This window comes from Lycorma delicatula, chromosome 4, assembly GCF_047948215.1.
Source record: "Lycorma delicatula isolate Av1 chromosome 4, ASM4794821v1, whole genome shotgun sequence".
In the NCBI taxonomy this organism is placed as follows: Eukaryota; Metazoa; Arthropoda; class Insecta; order Hemiptera; family Fulgoridae; genus Lycorma; species Lycorma delicatula.
Genome location: NC_134458.1, coordinates 40,748,135 through 40,771,363, shown reverse-complemented (window position 1 = coordinate 40,771,363; position 23,229 = coordinate 40,748,135). Strand labels below are relative to the sequence as shown.

The 23,229-nt window shown below is 30.9% G+C and overlaps 1 protein-coding gene and 1 long non-coding RNA gene across 2 annotated transcripts in view; one reads left to right on the top strand and one right to left on the bottom strand.

Annotated features, from left to right (window-relative positions):
- Positions 1-26: 26 nt before the first annotated feature.
- LOC142322834 (uncharacterized) lies at positions 27-16,924 on the bottom strand. Its single transcript, XR_012755945.1, has 3 exons — positions 16,855-16,924; positions 1,123-1,738; positions 27-148 (listed from the first exon to the last, which is right to left on the bottom strand). It is a non-coding gene; the product is annotated as an uncharacterized LOC142322834 (long non-coding RNA).
- A 1,248-nt stretch (positions 16,925-18,172) lies between these two features.
- LOC142322595 (uncharacterized) overlaps positions 18,173-23,229 on the top strand; it is a 98,804-nt gene continuing 93,747 nt past the window's right edge. The window contains exons 1-3 of the mRNA XM_075361671.1: positions 18,173-18,184; positions 19,230-19,341; positions 21,472-21,622. Coding sequence (XP_075217786.1) covers positions 18,173-18,184; positions 19,230-19,341; positions 21,472-21,622 — 275 coding nt within the window. The remainder of the gene's footprint in view (positions 18,185-19,229; positions 19,342-21,471; positions 21,623-23,229) is intronic.

Genomic DNA, 23,229 nt, shown 5'->3' with positions numbered 1-23,229 from the left:
ATTTATAATTAGATCAGTCAAAGTCTCTTGATTGGAGAAAGAATACACCAATGTTGTATACTCGTACATAAAGACTCCTTTACTCCAGTGTCAGATTGGCGCATTTCAGCCTTCACTAGAATCCTCTGTGGATTTTCTCATACAGCACCTATCACATTACAAAATTCTCCGTTAAAGAATTTAATTTTATTGTTATAGACCCATGAAAGGTCAGTCATAGCATTTCATTAAACACAAATGCCTGTAAATAAAGTTCACTAAAATTAAACTCATGTTCAGTAAAACACTTCTGAATAGTTGGCACCTCAGAGCCTAAAGGAAATTTCTGTTGCTTGTGAGGTGCCTTCAGGTTAGTGATAATGACAAAGCCATTAAGTTTTAAGGGAATCATAATCATTTATAGCTTAAAAACACTAACCAAAACCAAAAAGTACAATAAAGCAACAAAAAAAATGTATTCGCCTGTATTTTTTTGAAAAAACAAAAAAGTTAAAATTTTTCATTGTTTTGCCTGTATTTATGTGTTTTTTATCTTAACATGCTGTTTTATTTTTTTTTTACTTTGACTTTTTTGTAAATATAAGAGTGAAAATTTCTTTTTTATAACAAAAGAATAAATTTCAATAAATTACACAAAAACTGAACTTACAAATGCATGAGGAGGTGTTGGAAATTGTTAATCTGAAGAATAAGGGAATGACATAGAACTATTAAGCAAATATGTTCCACATATTCAACCCAGAGTGTACCAGACCTTACACTTCATTTCTCAAGTTTCTTTAAAATTTCTAAAATAAATATTTTGATATCTGGTCATTGAAATATTGCTCTGTTGGTAATATCACATGAATTTTTATTAAAACATTTTCTTCCTTTCAAACTTTTAAGGTTTTGCAGTAGAGAATAGTCAGATAGAGCAAGATATGGTGGGTAAATTGTTAGTTTAACAGTTGAATCTCAAGTAATTCAAAAGATGCATTGTCTTGCCAACCCTGCAGGCAGGTGCACTTGCCCTGCAAAAACAGAGCACTTTTCATACCATCCGTAATCATTTTTTTCAAAATCTACTTTAATCAGTGTAAAAATACACAGAATTCTGAATTAATTAACTTTTTGGCTTACCTGAAGATGATCTGTCATAAAAATATATTCCTTATCCAAGAAGATTGGCCATGACCTTTCCTACTGACATTTTTGTCTTGAATTTGTTTGACTGTGGAATGGCTACATTGCAAAGACTGTTTCATCACTGAATCATAGTAGAGTAATTATCTTTTATTAATGGTGCTAATCATTCCAAAAAGTTTATCTACAAAGATCAAAATTTTGTAAAATCAACTTGAACCTCTTCATCTGTTTTCATTTTTCATTAGTGATGAAATATTTGGCAAACAGTTTTTGCATTCTCAACTGCTCTTGAATTATAAACCCATACATCCCTTTGATATCTAGTTTATCTATATTGTTTTGCCCAAGATTCTGTTACTGGCCAAAATTAGGCCATGTACATATCCAATAATTTCATGAATTAACTAAATTTGAAGTTCCCCCATACCTTACTGTATCTTTGGTATAATTGGTATAATCTTCATGCTAAAAGTAGGCACATCACTTCTCCACAGTTGAGCAAGCACTTGCCATTCAATATTTGCATCATACACCCATGGATTTCCTTTGAGGTTTTTCCTCCAGAAACAGGAACTTATCAATGTCTTTTTCTATTTTTTGTTGACATGATCTGAAAAAATATAAAAATTAGCACAATAATCCATTAAATTGGTATTTCACAATAAAAATTAACACTTTTTAAGGTAATAAAATTTTGCTTAGATTTTGGGAAGGATGTCAACCCAGAAACCTTTCAGCACTCCCTTATAGTTGTAAAAAAATGAGGCTAAAATTCCACTACAAATCTTGAGTAACCAGTAACATCTCCAAAAATGTTGAATGCAGTATGGCTGAACTGAAACTAAAAAAAAACGTGAAATAAAAAAGATTATCAAACTCTTCATTTACAGCTTATCATGAACTATATTATTATAGTAATACTTTATATCTAACAAATATAATTATGAAAAATAAGGGGGAATTTTAAAGGTTACCCACCAGCTTTACTGAAGTACTAAAATTGAAATTAAGATACAAGTAATGTTTTGGAAAAATCACAAAATTTTCATTTTTATACTATAAAAAATGAAAAAAAAATCATCAGAATTCAGAAATATCTTTAACAACTAATAAAGACCAATTACTGCTAATGATCAATTTGCAGCATCAGGGTGTTCTTTAGTTTATACGTACCCATAATCTGTGGAAATCTGATAAAATGTCTGCAATTTTAGATTAGTGCAAAAATTAAGACGTCAATCAGCAGAATTTCTACTTATTGATAATAAAGCTATTTATGAAATAATGATTAATATCAATAAAATTGGCACTCTTATTAAATGTGTGTTAAGATGGGGAAAGAAAAAATGGTATTAGTAGAAGCACATTGATAGTGGCAGTACCTCTTCTTGATGTTTCCTGTATCCTGCCTTCTGCAAGAAGTGATATCATAAGGAAATTTACTGTAGAATTCCAGTTAAAGTGATTTACAAATACATTTTTTTTTATTGCTTATTCTTCCTCAAAATAATCTTAAACCTACTTCTACTATAATGAACAGTGATCTTGATCACTGATAAAGATAAAATATTAAATTGATGAAAAAATACCAGACCAATTCATCAGAAATTGTGCATGTTGACAATTCACTACATGACAAAAAACTATAGAACAAATATTTGATATCACTAATTTCCTCAATCAGACTTAAATTTTGATGTCTGTCTTTCATATTCCTTCTGTATTATTCTGTACTACATCTTTAGGAATATTTTTATCTCTAAAAACATAACTTAATCAATTTTTCTTCTCACTTTTCACGCTAACATGTATTATGATCTTTTTACTTCCACTTGTGTTATTCATCATCTGTAATTTCATTTGATGCAATTACCTTTTAGTCTTTTCCTCTGAACCCATATTTCAGAAGCCTTCAATTTTTTTTTAATTTCCTTCTTTAACATAGTTTAGGATGATACAGCCTTATAATATTCCTTCTGTTAAACAATTACTTTTCAAATTAATTTCCTTTGTTACTATTCTAATTTCAAATTTTTTTTCTATTGCTCTATATCAGTGATTCTTAACCGGGGGTGCCCGCACCCCCAGGGTGCGGGAGAAGCCTCTAACAATATAACATATATTATTTTTGCGATATTTGAATTTTCGATGACATCAACCAATTGTTTTTTGTTTAAAAACGGTTAGGTAGATTTGGCTAGAAGATGGCTAGTAGATTTGGTTAGGTAGATGTTTGATTGAAGCCCAGGAAGGAAGAATTTATTTTGAGATGCAAGGTGGGGTGCCACAGGGATTGGTCCTGGGGCCGCTGCTATGGTTGCTAGTTATAGATGATCTCCTGCACAGAATGTTCCCTGCTGGAGTTGAGGTTTTGGCATATGCAGATGATCTCGCTGTACTGGTTGAAGGCAGGAGGCAGGATGGTAATTGAGGTCCAAGAGAGGTCGAACGCGGCCACTCAGATCATTAATGAGTGGATGATTTCTAGGGGTCTGCAGTTGTCATTGGAAAAATGTAGGTGTATCGCCTTAACTGGAAGAAGAGTACTGGATCCTATTACTATTTTCATCAATGGTAAAGTTATAGAAGAGGTGCATAGTTTTAAATACTTAGGAGTTACCTTCCAGAGGAATTGTAGATACACTGACCATATAAGTAACATATGTAGGAAGGCTGAAGCAATGGTAAAGAGTCTTAACATTATAATGGCAACGCAGAATGGCCCTAGAGCATCAAAACGCAGATTGTTGGTGTCAACGATAGTATCCTCGTTGATGTATGCTGTTCCCGCATGGAGTCACGCTATAGATATCAGGCGTAACAAGGAGAAGTTAGCGATGGTGCATAGGAGAGGGCTCCTAGGTGTGGTGGCCGCGTATAGGACAGTGTCGTATGAAGCCCTTTGTGTTCTCGCCGGAGTACTGCCGATAGACCTCATCGCGAGATATAGAGTCGAAAGATCGAAGGGCAGAGCAGATCAAGAGGCCAAAGATGAAGTCAATACTACCTGGCAGGAGAGGTGGACTAATAGCGGTGTGGGTCGCTGGACAAGACAACTCATCCCGGAGATCGAATCGTGGATAAGAAGAGGTTTTGGCGAGATGGATCACTTTTTAACGCAATTTTTCACCGGGCATGGCTCATTTAATAATTACTTAAATAAAGTAGGAAGAAGAACAGAGGCAATCTGCATGTATTGCGAAGAGATCGACGATGCAGAACATACTTTCTTCATATGTGAAAGATGGGCCGCCCTCAGATTTGACATGGCGATCGACGGGATGACTCCCGAAGCTATAGTACCTTTTATGACTAGTCGGGAATCCAACTGGAAGAAAATAGCGTGTTACACCAGACAGATCTTATCGCAGAAAAACATCGACGAAAGGAGACTGGGTTTTTGATTTAGGTTAGGGAAGGGAGGACAGCCTCAGCGGGGAGAGCCGGCATGCCGAGGTGTGTCGGTTCCAATGAGCCGCTGGGGACTCCTGGGGATATAGTTTAGGGAATAATGGAATAATAAAACACAAGATATAGAGAAAAGAACTCGACACCACGTCACGACACTCGAGGTATGGCGTGGTGTCTGAAAGGGGCATATAAAATAAAAGATTACTCTCAAAAAGAGCTACCGGTAGGCCGACCTGCCATGCCAGTATATAGCTGGTAGGCGGGAAGGCCTATTTGAGTATAAAGACATTCCCCTGGGTGGCGTAATACTAACAAGTCGGTCCGGCCCAGGGGAGCTGAGAGAAACAAAAAAAAAAAAAAAAAGATTTGGCTGCGTCAGCTCCCACTCCCTTACTCTGTACCTGAGTCTATTATTGTTTTTGCGTAATCGCCAGTTTGTTGAAAAACCTTTTGAGACGGACACGTGTACGCATTTAAACATCCGATTATTTACATTACTTACCTTTTTTCTTTCTTTCTTTTTCCTGTTTAGCCTCCGGTAACTACCGTTTAGATAATTCTTCAGAGGATGATATGTATGAGTGTAAATGAACCAGTCTTGTCCATTCTCAGTTCGACCATTCCTGAGATATGTGGTTTATTGAAACCCAACCACCAAAGAACACCGGTATCCACGATCTAGTATTCAAATCCGTGTAAAAGTAACTGGCTTTACTAGGACTTGAACGCTGTAACTCTTGACTTCCAAATCAGCTGATTTGGGAAGACGCGTGAACCACTAGACCAACCCGGTGGGTTACATTACTTACCTATTTAATACATTCGTATTGATCAGTGATTCAAGCCCAAATAGGATACATCGATAATACAAATGTAAGTATTTTTCTCACTAATTTAAAATAATACACCCGAGCCTCGTCTAACACGGTTATATGGTTCCACCAAAATGTCGTGTAATATAAATCCGTGTTATACAAGGTTTGAAGTTCATACAAAATTAGGGTTTGCGTTCCAAAAAAATACATCGAAGAATTTCGCAACTGAAATGTTTCAAAATAAACGAAATTAGTCGAGCCAAATTAAACATTAACATAGAAATAATTCCAGCGGAGCTGAATTTTGGCACATCAGTTAAGTTTGTCATTGTGAATAAATCTCTAATAAATAAAACACCAAAAATTTAGATCGATGCGATATATAGGGGAAAAAATATTTACGATAAAATGATAAAAACACTGATTTTTTTGTAAATTTCACTAAAACGGCCAACACTCTATCATTCGTGGAATTGTTATACTTGGAATTTTGCACATAAAAATTTTATAGAAAAATTTTTTGCTATAAATCGTCGGTAATGAGATGCTATATTATAAAAACAAATTACGTGACTCGCATCCGTTTCCGCGCCACCTAGGGGGTAGAGTGCCCGTCTGTATTATTACAGTCAAACGTTCCAGCATTTTTTATTGGTCTTATGGCCACAAAACAAGCAATATTTTTTCAAACAAAAAGATGACTTACATAATCCAACTCTTGTACTATAAGATGTACTGACTTTTTAATTTTTATTCGCTGCACTTTTTCACTTAATGATACAATACGTGTATTATCACTGTTTTTTTATTGATTAAACAATTGTTTCAATCCACGATAGATAGTGTCTTTTTATAAAAAGACTTGATACAAATAACACATACACCCAACATTTAATAAAACATAAAATAAAATTTATAAATAATGTGAATAATAAAAGCACGTCCGATTGTGAAAACCGATGGCAGTATACTAACTTTCTTTATTTCATTTTTCGACAAAAAATGGTTTTGATACTTCTCTTTCTGGATTTACCAATTCAATGTTTCAGATTCATTTACCAAGAATTGAAAATAAAAACATTATACCCGCGTTACCTGAATAATATTTTATATGATAATTATTTAAGCACAGATAAGAAAATATTTCTAGTGCCAAGACATCTGGACAAGCTGTCCTGGATTTTTATTAAATTTTTTTATTTTCGATTCTTGGTAAATGACGTTTAAACCCTGTTTTGGTAAATCCGAAAAAAATCTGCAAAACAATTTTTTTTTGCCAAAGGATTAAATAAATAAAGTTAGTTTCGTAACTGCTTTCAGTAAACGGATAAAATTACACATATAACATTATTGTATATGTAAATAACCATGTGTTTGTCGTTTTAGTGAAATTTTCAAAAAATCAGCGTTTTTAACAGTTTATCGTAGCAAATTACATCCTCTACAAAAGGTTGTAATAAACATTATTATAAAAATCTGTGCCGTTACGAAGTTATAAAGGAAATTAAAAAAATTTGAACTTTAACCCTAATAAAAAGTAACGCACTCGCTAAATTGATAAGTCTTGACATGTTCAGTGAGATTTGTCATGACACATTCCATGGACGTACAAATCAAACATATTGATTATTTTACTTAATTTTTTTTTTTGAAACCGTGTTATATAAAGCGTGTTGTACAAAACATATGCCACAATTTATACATCCGTGTTATATAAAACCGTGTTATACGAGGTTTGGGTGTATTTTTGTTATTTTTTATACGTTATTTCTAAATAATTTAATTGATTATAGTGAACCCTGCTATGTCAAAAAAAACGCCAATGGAACGACAAGTATGTTGGTTATGGATTCACTTGTACAACAGAAAAAGATGGTACGCAACGACCTCAATGCATCTTATGTTCCAAGATATTTTCAAACGGCAATCTCAAACCATCAAAGTTATTAGAGAATTTCAACAATCTGCATGGTGGTGAAGGTGCAGGTCATAGCATGAACAGCTTGAAGTCAAAAAAAGCTCGATTTGATATCAGTGGTACTATCTTAAAATTATGCCAGCCAGCAATTCAAAAGCCCCTGTTAGAAGCGTCATATCAAGTGGCATATTTGTGTGCAAAGAAAAAAAAGCCCCACACGATCGCTGAGGAATTAATAAAACCTTGTGCATTAATAATAGCTGAAACTGTATTGGATTCTGAAGCACATAAAATTCAGCAGATTCCGTTATCGAACGATACAATTCGATCGCGAATTCAAGATCTCAGTAAAGATATTTTACTACAAATAATAGAAGACATAAAAGTCAGTCCACTAAAAGTAAGCATACAACTGGATGAGTCAACCGATGTTGATAATTGCAGCCGGCTCTTGGTATTTGTGCGATATATAAAAGGAAGAGAAATGATAGAAGATTTTCTATTTTGTGAGCCACTGGAGTTGACTTCGAGAGGAATTGATGTTTTCAATCACATCAAAGAATTTTTTCAAAATATCAACCACCAATGAATGTGATTGGTTCAATATGCACTGATGGGGCCCCAGCAATGTTAGGCAAAAATTCTGGATTTTTTTCACACATAAAAAGAGAATTACCGCATGTTACAATAACGCATTGCATGTTGCATCGTCATGTACTTGCATCGAAAGCTTTACCAGAAAGATTAAAAAACACCTAAATACTGCAATAAATGTAGTAAAATATATCCGTGAACGAGCGCTTAATCATCGCATTTTTCGTGCTTTTTGTGAAGAAATCGGTGCTGTGCATACCGTGCTTCTATATCACACTGAAATTCGATGGCTCTCTAAGGGCCGCATGCTTAACAGGGTTTTTGAATTGCGTGAAGAAATTATTCAGTTACTGACTAGTCAAAACTGTGATTTAGTAAAAGATTTTGAGAGTAAGGATGCAAATCTGAGACTAGCCTAGTTAGCAGATATATTTAGCCGTTTGAATGATTTGAAAATATCAATCCAAGGATTTGATAAAAATATAATAAAAGCTAGTGAAAATTTATCTTCATTTATTGGAAAATTAGAAATTTGGATACGTCGAGTTGAAAATGGAAATTTTGCAAACTTTCCTTTGCTTGATTCAATTGTTGTAGAAAATGAGAAAAATACAATTAAACCCGACATTGCAATACATTTGAAACAATTGAGCGAATCATTCAATGGACAGTTTTCTACTGGAAATATTACCAAAACTCAAAGATGGATACTGGATCCATTTTTATATAACCTAAATTTGATGGATGATAGTGATTTAAAAAAAGACGATCTAATTGAAATGAGAGAAAATAGCCAGATACAAATGCAATTCGAAAAATTTGAATTGCAACAATTCTGGTGCATACAATTAGAAATTTATCCACGGTTGGCGAAAGAAGCATTACAGTTACTACTACCATTTGCCACCATCTAGCTGTGTGAAATGGGATTTTCATCACTTCTCCACATCAAATCTAAAGCGAGAAATCGCTTAAATGCAAGTGATGACTTAAGAGTGGCTCTTTCAGAAAAAGAGCCTCGTTTTACAAGCATTATTTCGGATAAACAACAACAGTCTAGTCATTAAGAAAAATAATATTGTTATAAAAAATTTTAATTTTTTAAAAAATAAACAATAAATTTCACAATAAAACGTGTTTTTCTAAACCTAAAAATCAAAATGTATTTTTCAATGGAGTGCGGAGAACTTTTTTCAGATTCAAAGGGGTGTGGTTCACTTAAAAGGTTAAGAAACACTGCTCTAGATGCTTACAATATTATAATACAAAATTTCTTTTATTCTGAAATTTCATGTTTAATCCTTTTCTTATTCTTTAAATATGATTCATATATGCAATATTTAGTTAATTACAAATGTTAACTTATCATATGCTTATTTTTACAAATTTTCAACCTTCGCTAAAATTAATAGTTATGCTTAAAAATTAATGGTATCTACCTATACCAAACCAGACAACAATCACAACTGTTTTCATGTAACACAACCCATTATTATGCTTCTGTTGTCATTTTTAATAAGTATCAAACCATTTAAAAGAATTTACCACCAATTTTTTTAAAGTAAATTTAAAATATTTTCTTTTATAGAAAAAATATTACACTGTTGATGATTTTTTTAAATATTACTAATTAAAAATAAACCTGGATTAACTACATCTTTGTTTAATATGAGCATAAATATGTCCTCAGATAGTTTTCAGTAATGCCTTCTGAATTGTGATTTATTTTATAGTTATTTTATGTATTTAGTATCTTCAGATATATCTACTTTAATATTATTTCATATATTAATATTTTTAACTATTAATCTGGACTTTAATTATGTTTTTGTTTTTTTTTGTATTATGTAATTAACTGTGTATTTCATAGTGCTAATCTGATCAAAGTTTAACCATGGTCTCCATTGATCCATCTAGGCAAATGCTGGCACAGAACCTTTTTTTTTACCCATCAAGTTACCTACCCTTTCCTGACATGATTTATGCAATGTATTAATATGCACTGATGGAAATAAAATATTTATCTAAAATCTGTTAGATTTTATCACATCTGTCAAGTTATTTATTTTCTTCTCTTCAAGTTCCACTTTTTTTAAATTTATTCCAAACCCACACTTAATCATCTGTTCTTTTCAAGCTATTGAACAGAAGAAGAAGAAGAAGAAGAAATTAATTAACTCTTAATGATATTTATGTAGGTGAGATTCAATCAACAATCAACCACTGCTGCTCACTGGGAAGCAGTACTGCTACACGTGATCATCACTGCAACGGAATTTCTATATCAACCCCGGTTAAAGGAGTCCCTCCAGAGACTCAAAGTGTTTGCTTTTCTGCAATGCAACTCTGCTGTGTACATGACCTAAGGTAAACAAAAAGAATCTATATAATTATATATGTGTTTAACGAAACACATATTAAATATATGATCTTATGAGTGTACACATCCATCATGTATAGGCATATATCGTGTATATGTATTTCTTAAACAGTTTCTCATAAAAAAGTTAATGATCATTTCTTTAAGGACAAAGGGTAAGAGACGATTTCCTAAATGACAGAAAACTGAAACATTAAGACAATAGCTATTTTCAAAATTTAAAATAAAGTTAAATTGTTTGTAATCAAACTTCATATATTTGTAAAATTAACTTAGTTTAATTAATAATTATTTGCTAAATAAGAATAAGTTAATAACAAAATATTTATTAAACTGTTAAAAAAAGATAGCTAGTAATGTTTGTGAATTTTGATTACATCACTCTGTTCACTTAATTTTAGGTAGATTTCATAAAAAAGCTATCCATTGTAATGGGTACCACGATTTGACTTCTGTAAAATTCGACATATCTTTGCGTTTCACATCCCCCAGACCCCAAAACCACGGTCAGCTCAAACATTTGTATATACATTTATATATATATATATATTTCACTTTCTTATGGACACAATATCTGCCGTAATTTTGTGCCAATCACTTTCAAATTGTTCCTTAAAGATAATTCGTCTCAAAATCTCGGTTGAGTTTGTTAATGGCCAAAATCGGACCATCGGGGTGGAAATGGGGGGCTTTTTCGAAAAAACAAAATATTACTTTAACTTTCTTATTAAGTAAAATATCAAATTTGTTTAAAGTTACTACTATTCTTTGGATAAGGGCCTAAAACTTATAGAAGTAAATTTTTTTTATGTCATCAACCATTGGGCCAGGGGGTTGAAAAAATGGGGTTTTGAAAACAAAAAAGAATCATATCTCCCTTAATAGGCACATTATCGAATCAGTTTAAAGTGGCTGTTAGTCCTCTAAACATTACCTAAAACTTTTGTCTGAAACAATTTTTGATATGACCAGCCCTTATGGCAAGGGATGACTAAAATGTTTGCTGGAATTGTTAGAAGATGGGTGTTGTCGTATGCTAACTACGTGAAACAGCCATCATCATATTGAATAAATTTGAGGTTTTTCTTAACTTTAAGGTGGAAATCTTTTTTATCACCTACTCAGGACCAGTGAAATCTACCTCTCCCTTCTGATGTGCTAAAAGGGATTTTTTAGATGTAATTTTAATCTGATTAATTAAAGAAATTATAAAAAAGAGAAATAATAATAATAATAAACAAAAATTCTTCTTCATGTCTTGATCATATGTTCATATTTTCCAAGTAATACAGAATATCTGATATATTGGAACAATTTTTTTAAGTGGCTTTAGGTTGGAAAATGAGGATGAATATTGATAAAGAATATTTAGAATTTAATCACATTCTAACCAGTATTTCTAACCACATTCTACCATAAGGCCAGGTGCATCCTGATTTTTCACTGCACTATTTTTCACCTACGACTCAAACCTTGTCTACTACACCAGTATGGTTTGACTGAAAATCGAAAATCTGTTAATACCTTGTCGCCGAATGGCTTCGACGGCACGTGGCACTGTATAACCTTGTAGTAGCCCTGAGAAGGCCCGTTTTTGTTGTCGATTGGCTTCGACGGCTAGTTGTAACTTATAACACTGTGGTAGCCCTGAAAAGGGCCGTTTTTTGAGTTAGCTCTGAGAAGAGCTGTTGGGTCCGGAAGCTGGTCTCCGGCAAAGTCGACTTGGCTGTAGTCGGGGAGTTGCGGCTCATCCATTGAAATCAGACCGGACTTCCCCTCAACGGCAGTTGGGTCTCCACTATAGCGTGGCAGTGGTGGCCCCCAGAGCCCCACAGTGTCGGGTCGGCGTCGGTCATCTTTCGCCGGCGCGGCCGATGCGGTTCTCCCCGAGCGATCCCACGCTGGGCCGGCCCAGCGGCTTTTATTTTTAATATTTATAAATATTATTAATTTTTCATAATAGAAAAAGTAAAACTAAAGTTTTTTAAAATGATTTTGACTCCAAGGTATTAGATAAGATAATGAACTAAGTATTGAGCAAACTTTTGCTGAAAAATATGTAACTGTTGTATAATAAGAGTAGCTGTAGTGAAAGGACAAAATCTAGGATGTGGACAGTAATACATGATCAGGTGAACAGGATGACTTCAACATAATATTTAACATGTATGTTACATGTATTGTAATTTCTTGTGCAGGAGGTTAATTATATGTGTATTATTCATCATCCAAAATATAATTATTCCATTTTGAGGATGCAGTTGGTAATTTAATGCTGATTTTTTATAGTCATTTTATTTTAAAGTGGTCGATAGTTCTCTAAACATTACCTAAAACCTTTGTCTGAAACAATTTTTGCTATGACCAACCCGTATGGCAAGGGATGTCATTATTTTGCCTAAAGGTTTTTATTTTTGTGTTTACAATTAACTGCTTCTGATACATCATTGTGAGAAAGCATTGAACAGTTCATTTTTAGTTAAGGTCCTTTTCTAGATTTATTTTACAAGCCAAATATAGCATCAGAAATAATACTTTAAAAAGAATCATCTAATCAGTAAGTAATTAAGATTACATAAAATATTTATTCAAATTAAAAATAAAAATGAAAACTAAAATTCATTCATAAACACATTAAGATAATTTTAGTAATACATAAGATTGTAATGTAACATTACAAACAAATTATTTAATTATGAGGCACAATTTTTGTTTGATTAATTCTATTAAATTATTAATAATGTTTTTATTTATGACGCAACATAATCTGATTAATAATATTTCTACATTAACTAGTAATGCAGGCTTTATTATCGCATAATCATTATGTTTTATGTCTTCTGATTTGCCGATGACCTTAATAAAGATAAATAGCAAAATATATACTTAAGTATGACCTATATTGGGATTGTAAATACCAACCGTTAATATTAATATTGTTTAGGCTTACTTTCAAAGCAAGTATAAATATAAAAAAAATTCTATACTATCTTACTATCTTGAACATTACATATACTGAATATTTTACATCACATACTTATCCAAAAAAATGAGATTATGAGGATCATAGGAGAAGTGTTAGTTATACTGACCCCAATATTCAAGATATTTTTAAATACTCTAATTGAATGTAATGATAATTTAAAAATCAAAGTCATCTTTAATTTTTAACAGGTCATAGAATGTTTAAAATACATTGACGTGCGTGGTAAATATGATTAAACTTTAGAGAAAAATAATGTAAAAAATGACTCACTGTATATAAATATGCGGCCTGAAAAACGCAATATTCCTGCAAAAAGGCAGCACAAAATAATCTCATACATTCATCACCCTCATCAGTAAAATACACCCTTACTTACAGTTACTATAGCATGTGAATACAACAAATCACTCTCTTGGTGGGGTGGTAGTGTGTTTCATCTGGAAGGTCCTGGGTTTGAATCCAGTCGGTCATGGCATTTTTCATACACTAAAAAGTAGCTTATGTGGTGAATTAATTAACTCCCCAAAAAAAAATTCCTAGACCTTGGATAAATTATCCAAAGTAAGCAACAAGTAAACTTTTAAATTTTACACAGAACCCACCACAACTGGAAAATTTATTCATTACTCAACCACTTGTACAAAATTATCAACATTATCAAGAAACTATTTATTCTTTTAATTAGTTTTTTATCATACATAAAAAAGATTTATCAAAGCAATACATGTAACAGCAGAACCAATCGTTAAGAGATCACTTCGTAAAAAAGATGCTATATACAAAAATATAAATTTTATACATAATAAGCCATGAACTCAACACTCAACAAATATTAAATTTATAAACATACCAGAGTTTTCAAACTTAACATATTAAATAAACATACATAATCCAGATTTCTAAGTACTTTGAGGCAGGTGCTTTTAACAATAGCAATATCCAGAACATCACTGATAAATGAGCAGTGTAATATCTGAAAAGATCTTCTCAAAGTATATTTTCATAAATCTCAAAAATGATTAATATTTTTAAAGGTTCAAAAGATACTTAATTCTCTAGGTCCAGTATTCACTTCCTTCTTACTTTTGTATAGGCAGTAGAAACAATGCTATGAAAAGTTTAAAAGAAATGTTCAAATATGATTTTGAGTTTGAATATGATTTAATAAAATGTGAGCAAAAATGTGTTAAGATAATTTGTTTATAATAACTTAAATTATAATTATGTTTCTTATCATCTTTGTACATTTTTTTATTTATTTTAGTAAGGACTGTAACCTAGTTGTATGGAACTTTTAATAAATTGGCTATTTTGCTATTTTAAATCTGTGTATTTGTTTGGTGCTCAGATGGCAATATGTTTGTATTATGTGTTTCTTTCAGATGGCTGAAAGATTTCTATGGAATTGTTTTTAAAAAAATGTTCATGGAGGTAGAGATTTTATTTAGAAATTTGGGGACCATATTGCAAAATGGTCACTTAATCAGATCAATCATTTCTTAATACTTCACAATACTTTAGCTTCAGAGAAAGGGGCTTATTACGCTTCTGTTGCCATTTTTAATGAATTATCAAAGCATTTAAAAGATCTTACCACCAATTTATTTATAATAAAACTGAAACGTTTTCTTTTATAAGAAAAATATTACTTTGTTCAAGACAAAAAGAAAATAAAACAAATATTTCTCAGATTTTCACGAGTTGTTAAAATTTCATTACATGAGTAAAATTAAAATTTTGTGAAAATCAAAAAACAAATTTTGTTTTATTTTATTTATGATAGATTTAGATTTTAGTAAAGGCTTCATCCATCAATTACTCTGTTCATGATTTTTAAATAACGTAGATTAAAAATAATTAAAACAACCTGAATTTTTTGCATCTTTGTTCAACATGTACATAAATATTGCCAAATAATTTTCATTAACACTTTTTGAATTATAATTTATTTTATATCTCATATATATATATATATATGTATATATTTAGTATCTTCAAGTATCTAGTATGTTTTATATTATTTTATGTCTTAATATTTTAAATTATTAATCTGGACTTTAATTACTTATATTTTTTTTTTTGTAATTTACAAAGCTACTCTGATCAAGGTTTAACCATGGTTTCCTTTGATCCACCCAGCCTAATGCTGGCACAATACCTTTTTTACCAATAATACATTACCAAGTATACCTACTCTTTCTGATGGGTTTTATATCACATATTATGTACTGCTCAGAATAAAATATTTATTTAATATATTTCATATGTCATACAGCAAATGATTTAGAAGTTATAACTGAAAATCATAAATCTTTTGTACAACTAGATTGATTTAATAAGGTGTATGTGAAGTCTATTAGTCATAGTATCAATATTTCTAATTACCTTTGTAAAATCCTTTTTTTTGTATAGAATGTAATTGTCATCTTTTTACTTTGAAAGTATAAATTATATGAAGTAAAATATAAAGTAAATTATAAATGCTGAAATTGTAGTGCATCTCAATAATAATTCTGAAATCCCTGTGATCTGTTTAGTTATTGCTGCATGCAATTATTTAAGAAAAAATTCAATTTAAATTTTAAATTGATTACTGAGTTTTTTTTAATATTTTATTAATAGGACAATACAGTGTGATGAAGGCAAGGAAGCAGCGAGAGCAGGAAGAACTTGCCCTGATGATAATACAGATCGTAAGGTAACAAAAATGATATTGTGTAAGTTTAACTCAATTAAGCATCTATTTGAAATTTAAACTTTTGTTATTACACACTAACTGGATTGTATAATACAATTTTTTTAAACTCACTTCAGAAATATATTGTCATCTTTGTGACTATCTTCAGTTCTAGTTTTACACTGACATTAGTTGATGTTTCTGCTGGTGGTAGTTAAGAAGAAATGTATACAGAATGTGGTAAAAAAGTGTAAGCTATTTAAAATTGTGTCTGTTACATTTAGTACATTGTTGTACATTTATATATGTATAATAATGTTCACATGTGACGTGGTGTGGTCCTTTTTTGTATATGTCTAGAATATCAAGATTTTTAAATATTGGTGGGTTTGTGATTGCACTTGTGAGATAGTTTGCAAATGTTGATTCTATATTGATGAGGAGGGCTTTTAATGTTCATTGTATCTTTTTTAAAAGTATACTCCATTTGACTATTAAATTACATTATGCAATTGAACCAGTTTAGTTTTCTTCTTCCACAAGCAGTGTGGAGTTGAGTTTGATGATTGTGTTTTGTGTTATGGAATTTTTCTTGTTTTGTTTGTTGTTCTGAAGTCTGTATTTGTCCAGATTGTTTTTAATTTGTGAGTTATTTTCTCAAACTCTTATCTATGCATAACAAAAAAAAAAACAAGAACACAACGACAATTAACTGAGAAATCAGGAATTAGCAATTACAAAAAATTAACACAGATCAGAAAGGTATGGAGAACAACATTAAACCGTTTAGATAACTTAAAATAAAAAAAGATATATATATTTTTTTTCTGAAGTCAATACTTATAGAGCCATATTCCCCTGCACCAATATATTGTATTTTTATAATCAAAATCCAACTTGAATAACCCAAATACAGAATTACAAAGTAATTGAAATGACACTAACCTTTTTTTTCTTTTTTTCCAAAAGCACTTTTGTGGGATCCCGCATCACCATTTGTATAAAAGATTTATTTATATAAATATTTTTTTTTTTTTAATTAAAATTACAATCACATATAAAAAAACATATGAAACCAATTAAATAAAATAACTACATTATATTATATATATATATATATATATTTATTTATTTATAAATATGTATAATAAAAAAAATTAAATTTAAAAATAAAATAATAAAATAGAAAATTTATACTATGTAACCCGACCAGCCAATGTTACATTACTGAGTGGATTTGACTTAAATTATTTATATACATTATGATTATAACCTTTTTTATCTAAAAACGTGCTGCCATCTGTTACCACTTTTATAAGTGTCATATTCATATACAGTCTGAAAGTTGATAAAGCTGGAAATTCTTTTGCATTTATATATATAAAATCTCTTCGAAAAGTCAAAATTTTACTATTATTATTTAAATTAAATTTCTTGATTTCCACTATTTCTAAATTTATCCGAATATCAGATACTGTATGTTTGTTATTAATAAAGTGGTCAGCAACATTAGATATACCCAGTCTATCATTTTTATAATTTCTAATGTGTTCTAAAAATCTAGTTTTAAAAGACCTATTAGTTTTACGTACATATATATATATATGGTCACAATCATTACACTTCATTGAACTTCATTACACTTCAAAATTGATGTATTTATGTGTCTATTTTCATGTCCTCCACTTTATGTTCAGTTCGATGAAATATTGTTTTTATTTATTGTTAATTCTAGTATTGTAAATTAGCATCAAATTAAGTAATATTTTTCTCGCAATAATAGACCTAATAATTATGACACAAATTTACATCAATTTTCTCCCATAACTCTACTATTTTTAACAGATTTAAAAAAAATAAAATGTCATTTTGTTCAAAATAAAAGGCTTAATATTTTAGTAAAAACATAAATTTGATAAAACTAATATTTAAGGAACTATAACGGATTGAAAAATAAATATGGCTGCCATTTTCTAATTTACAAAGGTATTAGTCCTGATTTTTTGCTAATTTTAAAACTTTATTACAAACACGCTTACCAAATATTAATGTAATTCATCTATCAGAACTTGAGATATAAATTATATAAAAATAACAAAATGGCAGACAGTGGGAGAAATTACCATTTTTCCTAAGGATACTTTTTGTTTAATTATACTGAAAACGTATAGTCAGCACAGCATTTTAGAAATACTCTGTATATATAGGCAAAACTATCAAGTCTTTTAAAACTAGATTTTTAGAACACATTAAAATTATAAAAATGGTAAATTGGGTATATCTAATATTGCTGACCACTATTAATAATAACTACATTAATAATAAACATACAGTATCTGATATTTGGATACTACAAAATCTGGACATTTAGGAGAGATTTTATATAAATAAATATAAAAGTATTTCCAACTTTATCAACTTTCAGACAGTATATGAAGATGACACTTATAAAAGTGGTAACAGATGGCGGCACGTTATTAGATAAAAATAGTTATATCATAATGTATATATGAATAATTTAATTCAAATCCACTCACTAATGTAATGTTGACTGGCCAGGTTACATAATATAAATTTTCTATTTGTTTTATTTTATTTTTAAATTTAATTTTAATTTTTTTAATTATGACATCATATTTATATATATGTAGTTATCTTATTTAATTGACTTCATATGTTTTGTATATATGATTGTTGTAATCTTAATTTCATAATTTTATGTAAATATATATTATATACAACTGATGATGTGGGATCCCGTGAAAGCGCTTTTGGAATAAAATAAAAGAAAGATGTCATTTATTTACTTTGTAATTCTGTACTTGAGTTGTTCAAATTGGATTTTAATTATAAAAATACAATTTATATATATATTCATTAAGTTGTGTTCTTGTACTTATGTTTATTTGTACTATTCATTTTCCTATTTCTACTGATAATGATTGTTTATTCACATAATTAATAGAGTTTAATATTTGTGATGATTTTTTGGGAATTTCTCTTTTTTTGGTTAGAAAATAAAAGGATTATCTGTAAGACAATTAAGCAAACCAAAATGTAGTTTTACAAATAAGTATAGGAAGAATAAAGAATAACTTTCATTTTTTTAACTATATGTATTTAGATAACTGTAAAGCAATGAGAAGTAATTATTAAAAATCTGATAAGATAAAACCATAATCTCTCATTGGCTGTGCTCAGAATATGAGTTAAAAAAAAAAATTACAGTAAGTACACTATCAAGCCCCACAGACTAAGAGAATTGCTTTTTACCACTTTAAATCCTTACTGCATTTTAAGATGTATTTCCTGTTTTGCAGCTATGTTGTGAAGCTTGTCAGCTTGGAATAATATCTGCTTCAATGTCTGTGGACTGTAGTAACCAAAATATTAATCTTGGTTGTCCGTGGAATTCTGCATATGAAGCATGCTGTAATATGAATAATTTCAATGAGTATGAACCAAAAGAAAATTTTACAATTCCACCACCACCACCAAATCACGGTAATTTTCAACAAAAAATGTAATATAAGTTTTTATTTAATTATTTAAAATTAGTGTTAAATCATCTAGGTTATGATTAAATTTAATAATAAAATTAACCTATTTTTAAGCTTTTTTTTATCAATTATTTAATCAAAAAGTACAAAATTTTCAGTTGTTTATGGTTATATTTATCCCTTTATTAGTTGCAATTACCAATTGTATGCAATATTGACTTAGGAAAAAAGGAAAAACCACTGAATCAAATAAATGAAGAACATAATAAGCTACAATACTGTGATACAGGACTTGTGTCAAAGGAGCCCTTTTCTAAACTAACTAAATTTCAACACTAAATCAGTTCTTGGAGTAAGGGTTATTTTTTTGCACTGAACAGGAAAGAAAACAAGATAGTGGTTGAATTTGTTTATGAAACCTAACAATTTATCAGTGTATTTTAACTTGGTTGAAGGTCTGGAATAGCTGCTAATGTTGTCTCACTGTGAGGGTGGCTCTGACTATAATGATGTCTTTATTTTCTAAATTAAAGTATTAGTCGATTAAAGTGAATTATTACTAAAAAACAACTCTGCATAAAATTAATGTAAAAGAATAAATTTATAGTCAGAATTAATATTAGTTGAGTATAGAAATAACCCAGTAAAAAGGTGTATGCTATGTTTTTTATCTTTAAGTTTTGACTAATAGTGAGGCTATATATAACTAACTAACTTATCCAAGTAGCTTATCTAAGTTTTTTCTACTAACAGGTTAGGTGAAAAAAGGGTACCTTTATTCACAATTTAAAATATCACATGTAATAGAACTAACATTCATCATAAACATATATTATTCCTAAGACTAAGAAAAGTATTAAAAACTCCTAAAGAAATAATAAAAAATTATTCAAGCTTAATTTTTGTTAGAGAACTTCTATAAAAATAATTTAAATTCTTTCAATGTAAACAATTAAAAATCTTTTTTAAATATGGTACTTTAAAGAACTTTGTACTGAGATTATTAATATTAGAGCAAACTGTATTACTTCTAAACAGAAAAAATGAATTATTCTGCAAACTCTTAAACTGTTGTAATTTTTTTAAACCAATGATATCAGTGGCTCAAAATAAATTTAATAGAGAAATTTTTAATCGTTAAAATCATTATTTCAAATTTGTATTAAAAATAAAATAAAAATTTTGGTATAAAGAAATTTTGGATAAAACAGGCTATTTGTATTTTAATAAAAATTTACGCAAATATATGTGTACCGGGTGGCTGAAAAGTAACTTACGCTCTCTCTAACTTTTTTTTATAATTGAGGTAACTGGATGTGGTTTGCGACATTCTTCCTTGTACTGAGGTGAGGGGCTACTTCAGTGAATGTATATTTCACTCTTTTTGATTTTTGTGTTGGTAGGTGGGGGGCAACACAGAAATTTCAAATGGACCAGTGGTCATTTGATATATTATTTTAAAGAGCTCAGTGAGATGAGAAAAATGATATAATTAAAAATAAATTCTGATCTCTCAATCCAAAATGGTGGCCAACCATGCGTTCGTTTCAGATAGCTAGAACTACGGTTGTATACTTTCCCTTAATTTTTCTGTTATTTGAAGTATCCTGATTTTCTCCTTGGAAGTCTTCTCTGATAAGAGAAGCTATTTCAGTAAGTCCCAGTTTAAAGTATTCAGCCTTCAGGGTGGTGGGAGGGCCAGGGGCGGCTCAAACATTTTAAATGGGACATATGGTTGAGAGGTACATTGTTTTAAAGGTCTGCAAGACAAGCAAAATGGTTCCAAAAAATTAAATTCTAACTAGTTAAACTAAAAATGGCAACCAAAAATGTCATTACATTAATTCACTTGTGGGGAGGTGGGGATGCCGCTCCCAAAAAACAAAAAGAGTGAAATATATGTTTATTGAAGTAGCCCCTCAGTACAAGGAAGAATGCTGCAAACCTTATCCAGTTATCTCAATTATAAAAAAAAGATAGAGTGTAAGTTACTTTTCAGCCACCAGTATATAAACAAATACACATTTTTTTTTATTACAATAATCAATTTTTTTTAATATAGTGTCTGAAAAGAACATCTGTCAACTATATCCAGGTGAGCTTTGCGCTCAGATTTGTGAACCTACTCCAGGTTCATATGTTTGTCAGTGTTATGATGGATTTACTTTAATGGCAGATGGAAAAACATGTCAACAAAATACCATACAAGACAGGTAACTTATTGCTTAATTTTTTTTTTTTTTTTTTGAGGTTTTAGGTTGACTACTTCAGTTACCAGCCCCTTTCCATATCCCCTTGACAAAACATTAGCAGCGTTGTCAGTAGACTAGTCTTGTCAATATAGATCATCTAATAAATAGACTTTTCATGGGATTAAAAGAAAACACAATATGGCAAGGGTGTAAAGGGTCTTGCATTTAAAATCAGTTAAAACCTACATAATAAAACACTTCAAAAACACTTAAAACAAACAAACCATTTCTATTGAAACACTGTCAAAACCTTTTAATGATGCAACAATATCACAAGAATATTAAAAAAAAACGTATTTTCATTATAAAATTTCTACAAGCACATAGAAAATATCTCATACTTTAATGCTATCGCCTAGCTTACCCTTAGACTATTTTTTTTTACTTTCTCTTTTTCATCTTCCTAAAGGCCTCGACATCAAGTTCCAAGGTATCAAGGTAAAGGCCTTAAAGATGGAATCATCTGATCCTCCACAGTAAACCACGGAGGATCCCTTGCTATAGGCATCAGATGATACTGGCTCTGATGGTGAGGTCAGTCATATATCAGAGTTGAGACTCGATGCATTCTCCGCTAAAAGTATGTGGGGTGGCTGAAATCCTGGCTCTTTCTTCTATAGACCCCGTGCTTTCAGCTGCTCCATTTTTGTTCGATCTAAATCTTACAACAGCTTTATCTCTGGTTTCACAAGTCCCTGATCTTTCAACCTGGACTTTTACTTCACAAGTAGTTGACTCAGGCTGTCTCTCGCTTTTTACTTCATTTTGCTTCACTTGAGTACTGGTCGTATGCTCATTGTTGTGCTTTACTGAGTTCTTTTCTTAAGAAACGTCTGCTTTCTTCTGTGTTGGTTTTGGGCTAATTCCCTTTGATGGTTGACTCTTCAACTTGTGATTGATAATATGTTCGACCATGCTTGCCAAAGCTGATGCCAGTTCAGAAATTACATCCTTTGGTTTAAAAGAAGCTGCAGGAGCTGCAGCTGTCTGAGCACAGGATGTAAGCTTATGTGATCAGCTGAGCATAATTTTTCTGGCTTCGAAGTAGCTGATCTTTTGAACTGTACCTCCTGTATTGCTAGTTGCTCCTTATAAATTGGAAAATCTTGTGATCTAACAGAATAATGTCCATGGCAGTTAACACAAACCGACGGATCCTTGGAGGGGTCATCCAGCTATAGTGGAATATCACAGGGAAAGATTTGTTTCCTAGTACATCTCGCAGCGGTATGTCTGATATTCTGACATCCTAGCATTTTTTCTGATATCTAACATCGCAGTGGAGTCGGGATGAAAGGACGAACATCCAGTCTATGAAAGCTAGCTTTAATTTTCTTAGAACACATAGGTTTTTTATATGTTAAAACATGCAACGTGGAGGGTACAACTACTCCGTTATGTCGCGAGTTCAAACATCGACATGAACAACTCCTTGTTCCTGACGCTTCTCGGCGATCTCTTCTTCTGTGCAGTTTAGAAGCTCCCTCCGCATAACTCCCTTGGAGGTGTTTAGTGTACCATGCGGTACAACGTCAACGTCGATGAGTCGTATCTTCATAGCTTTCAAC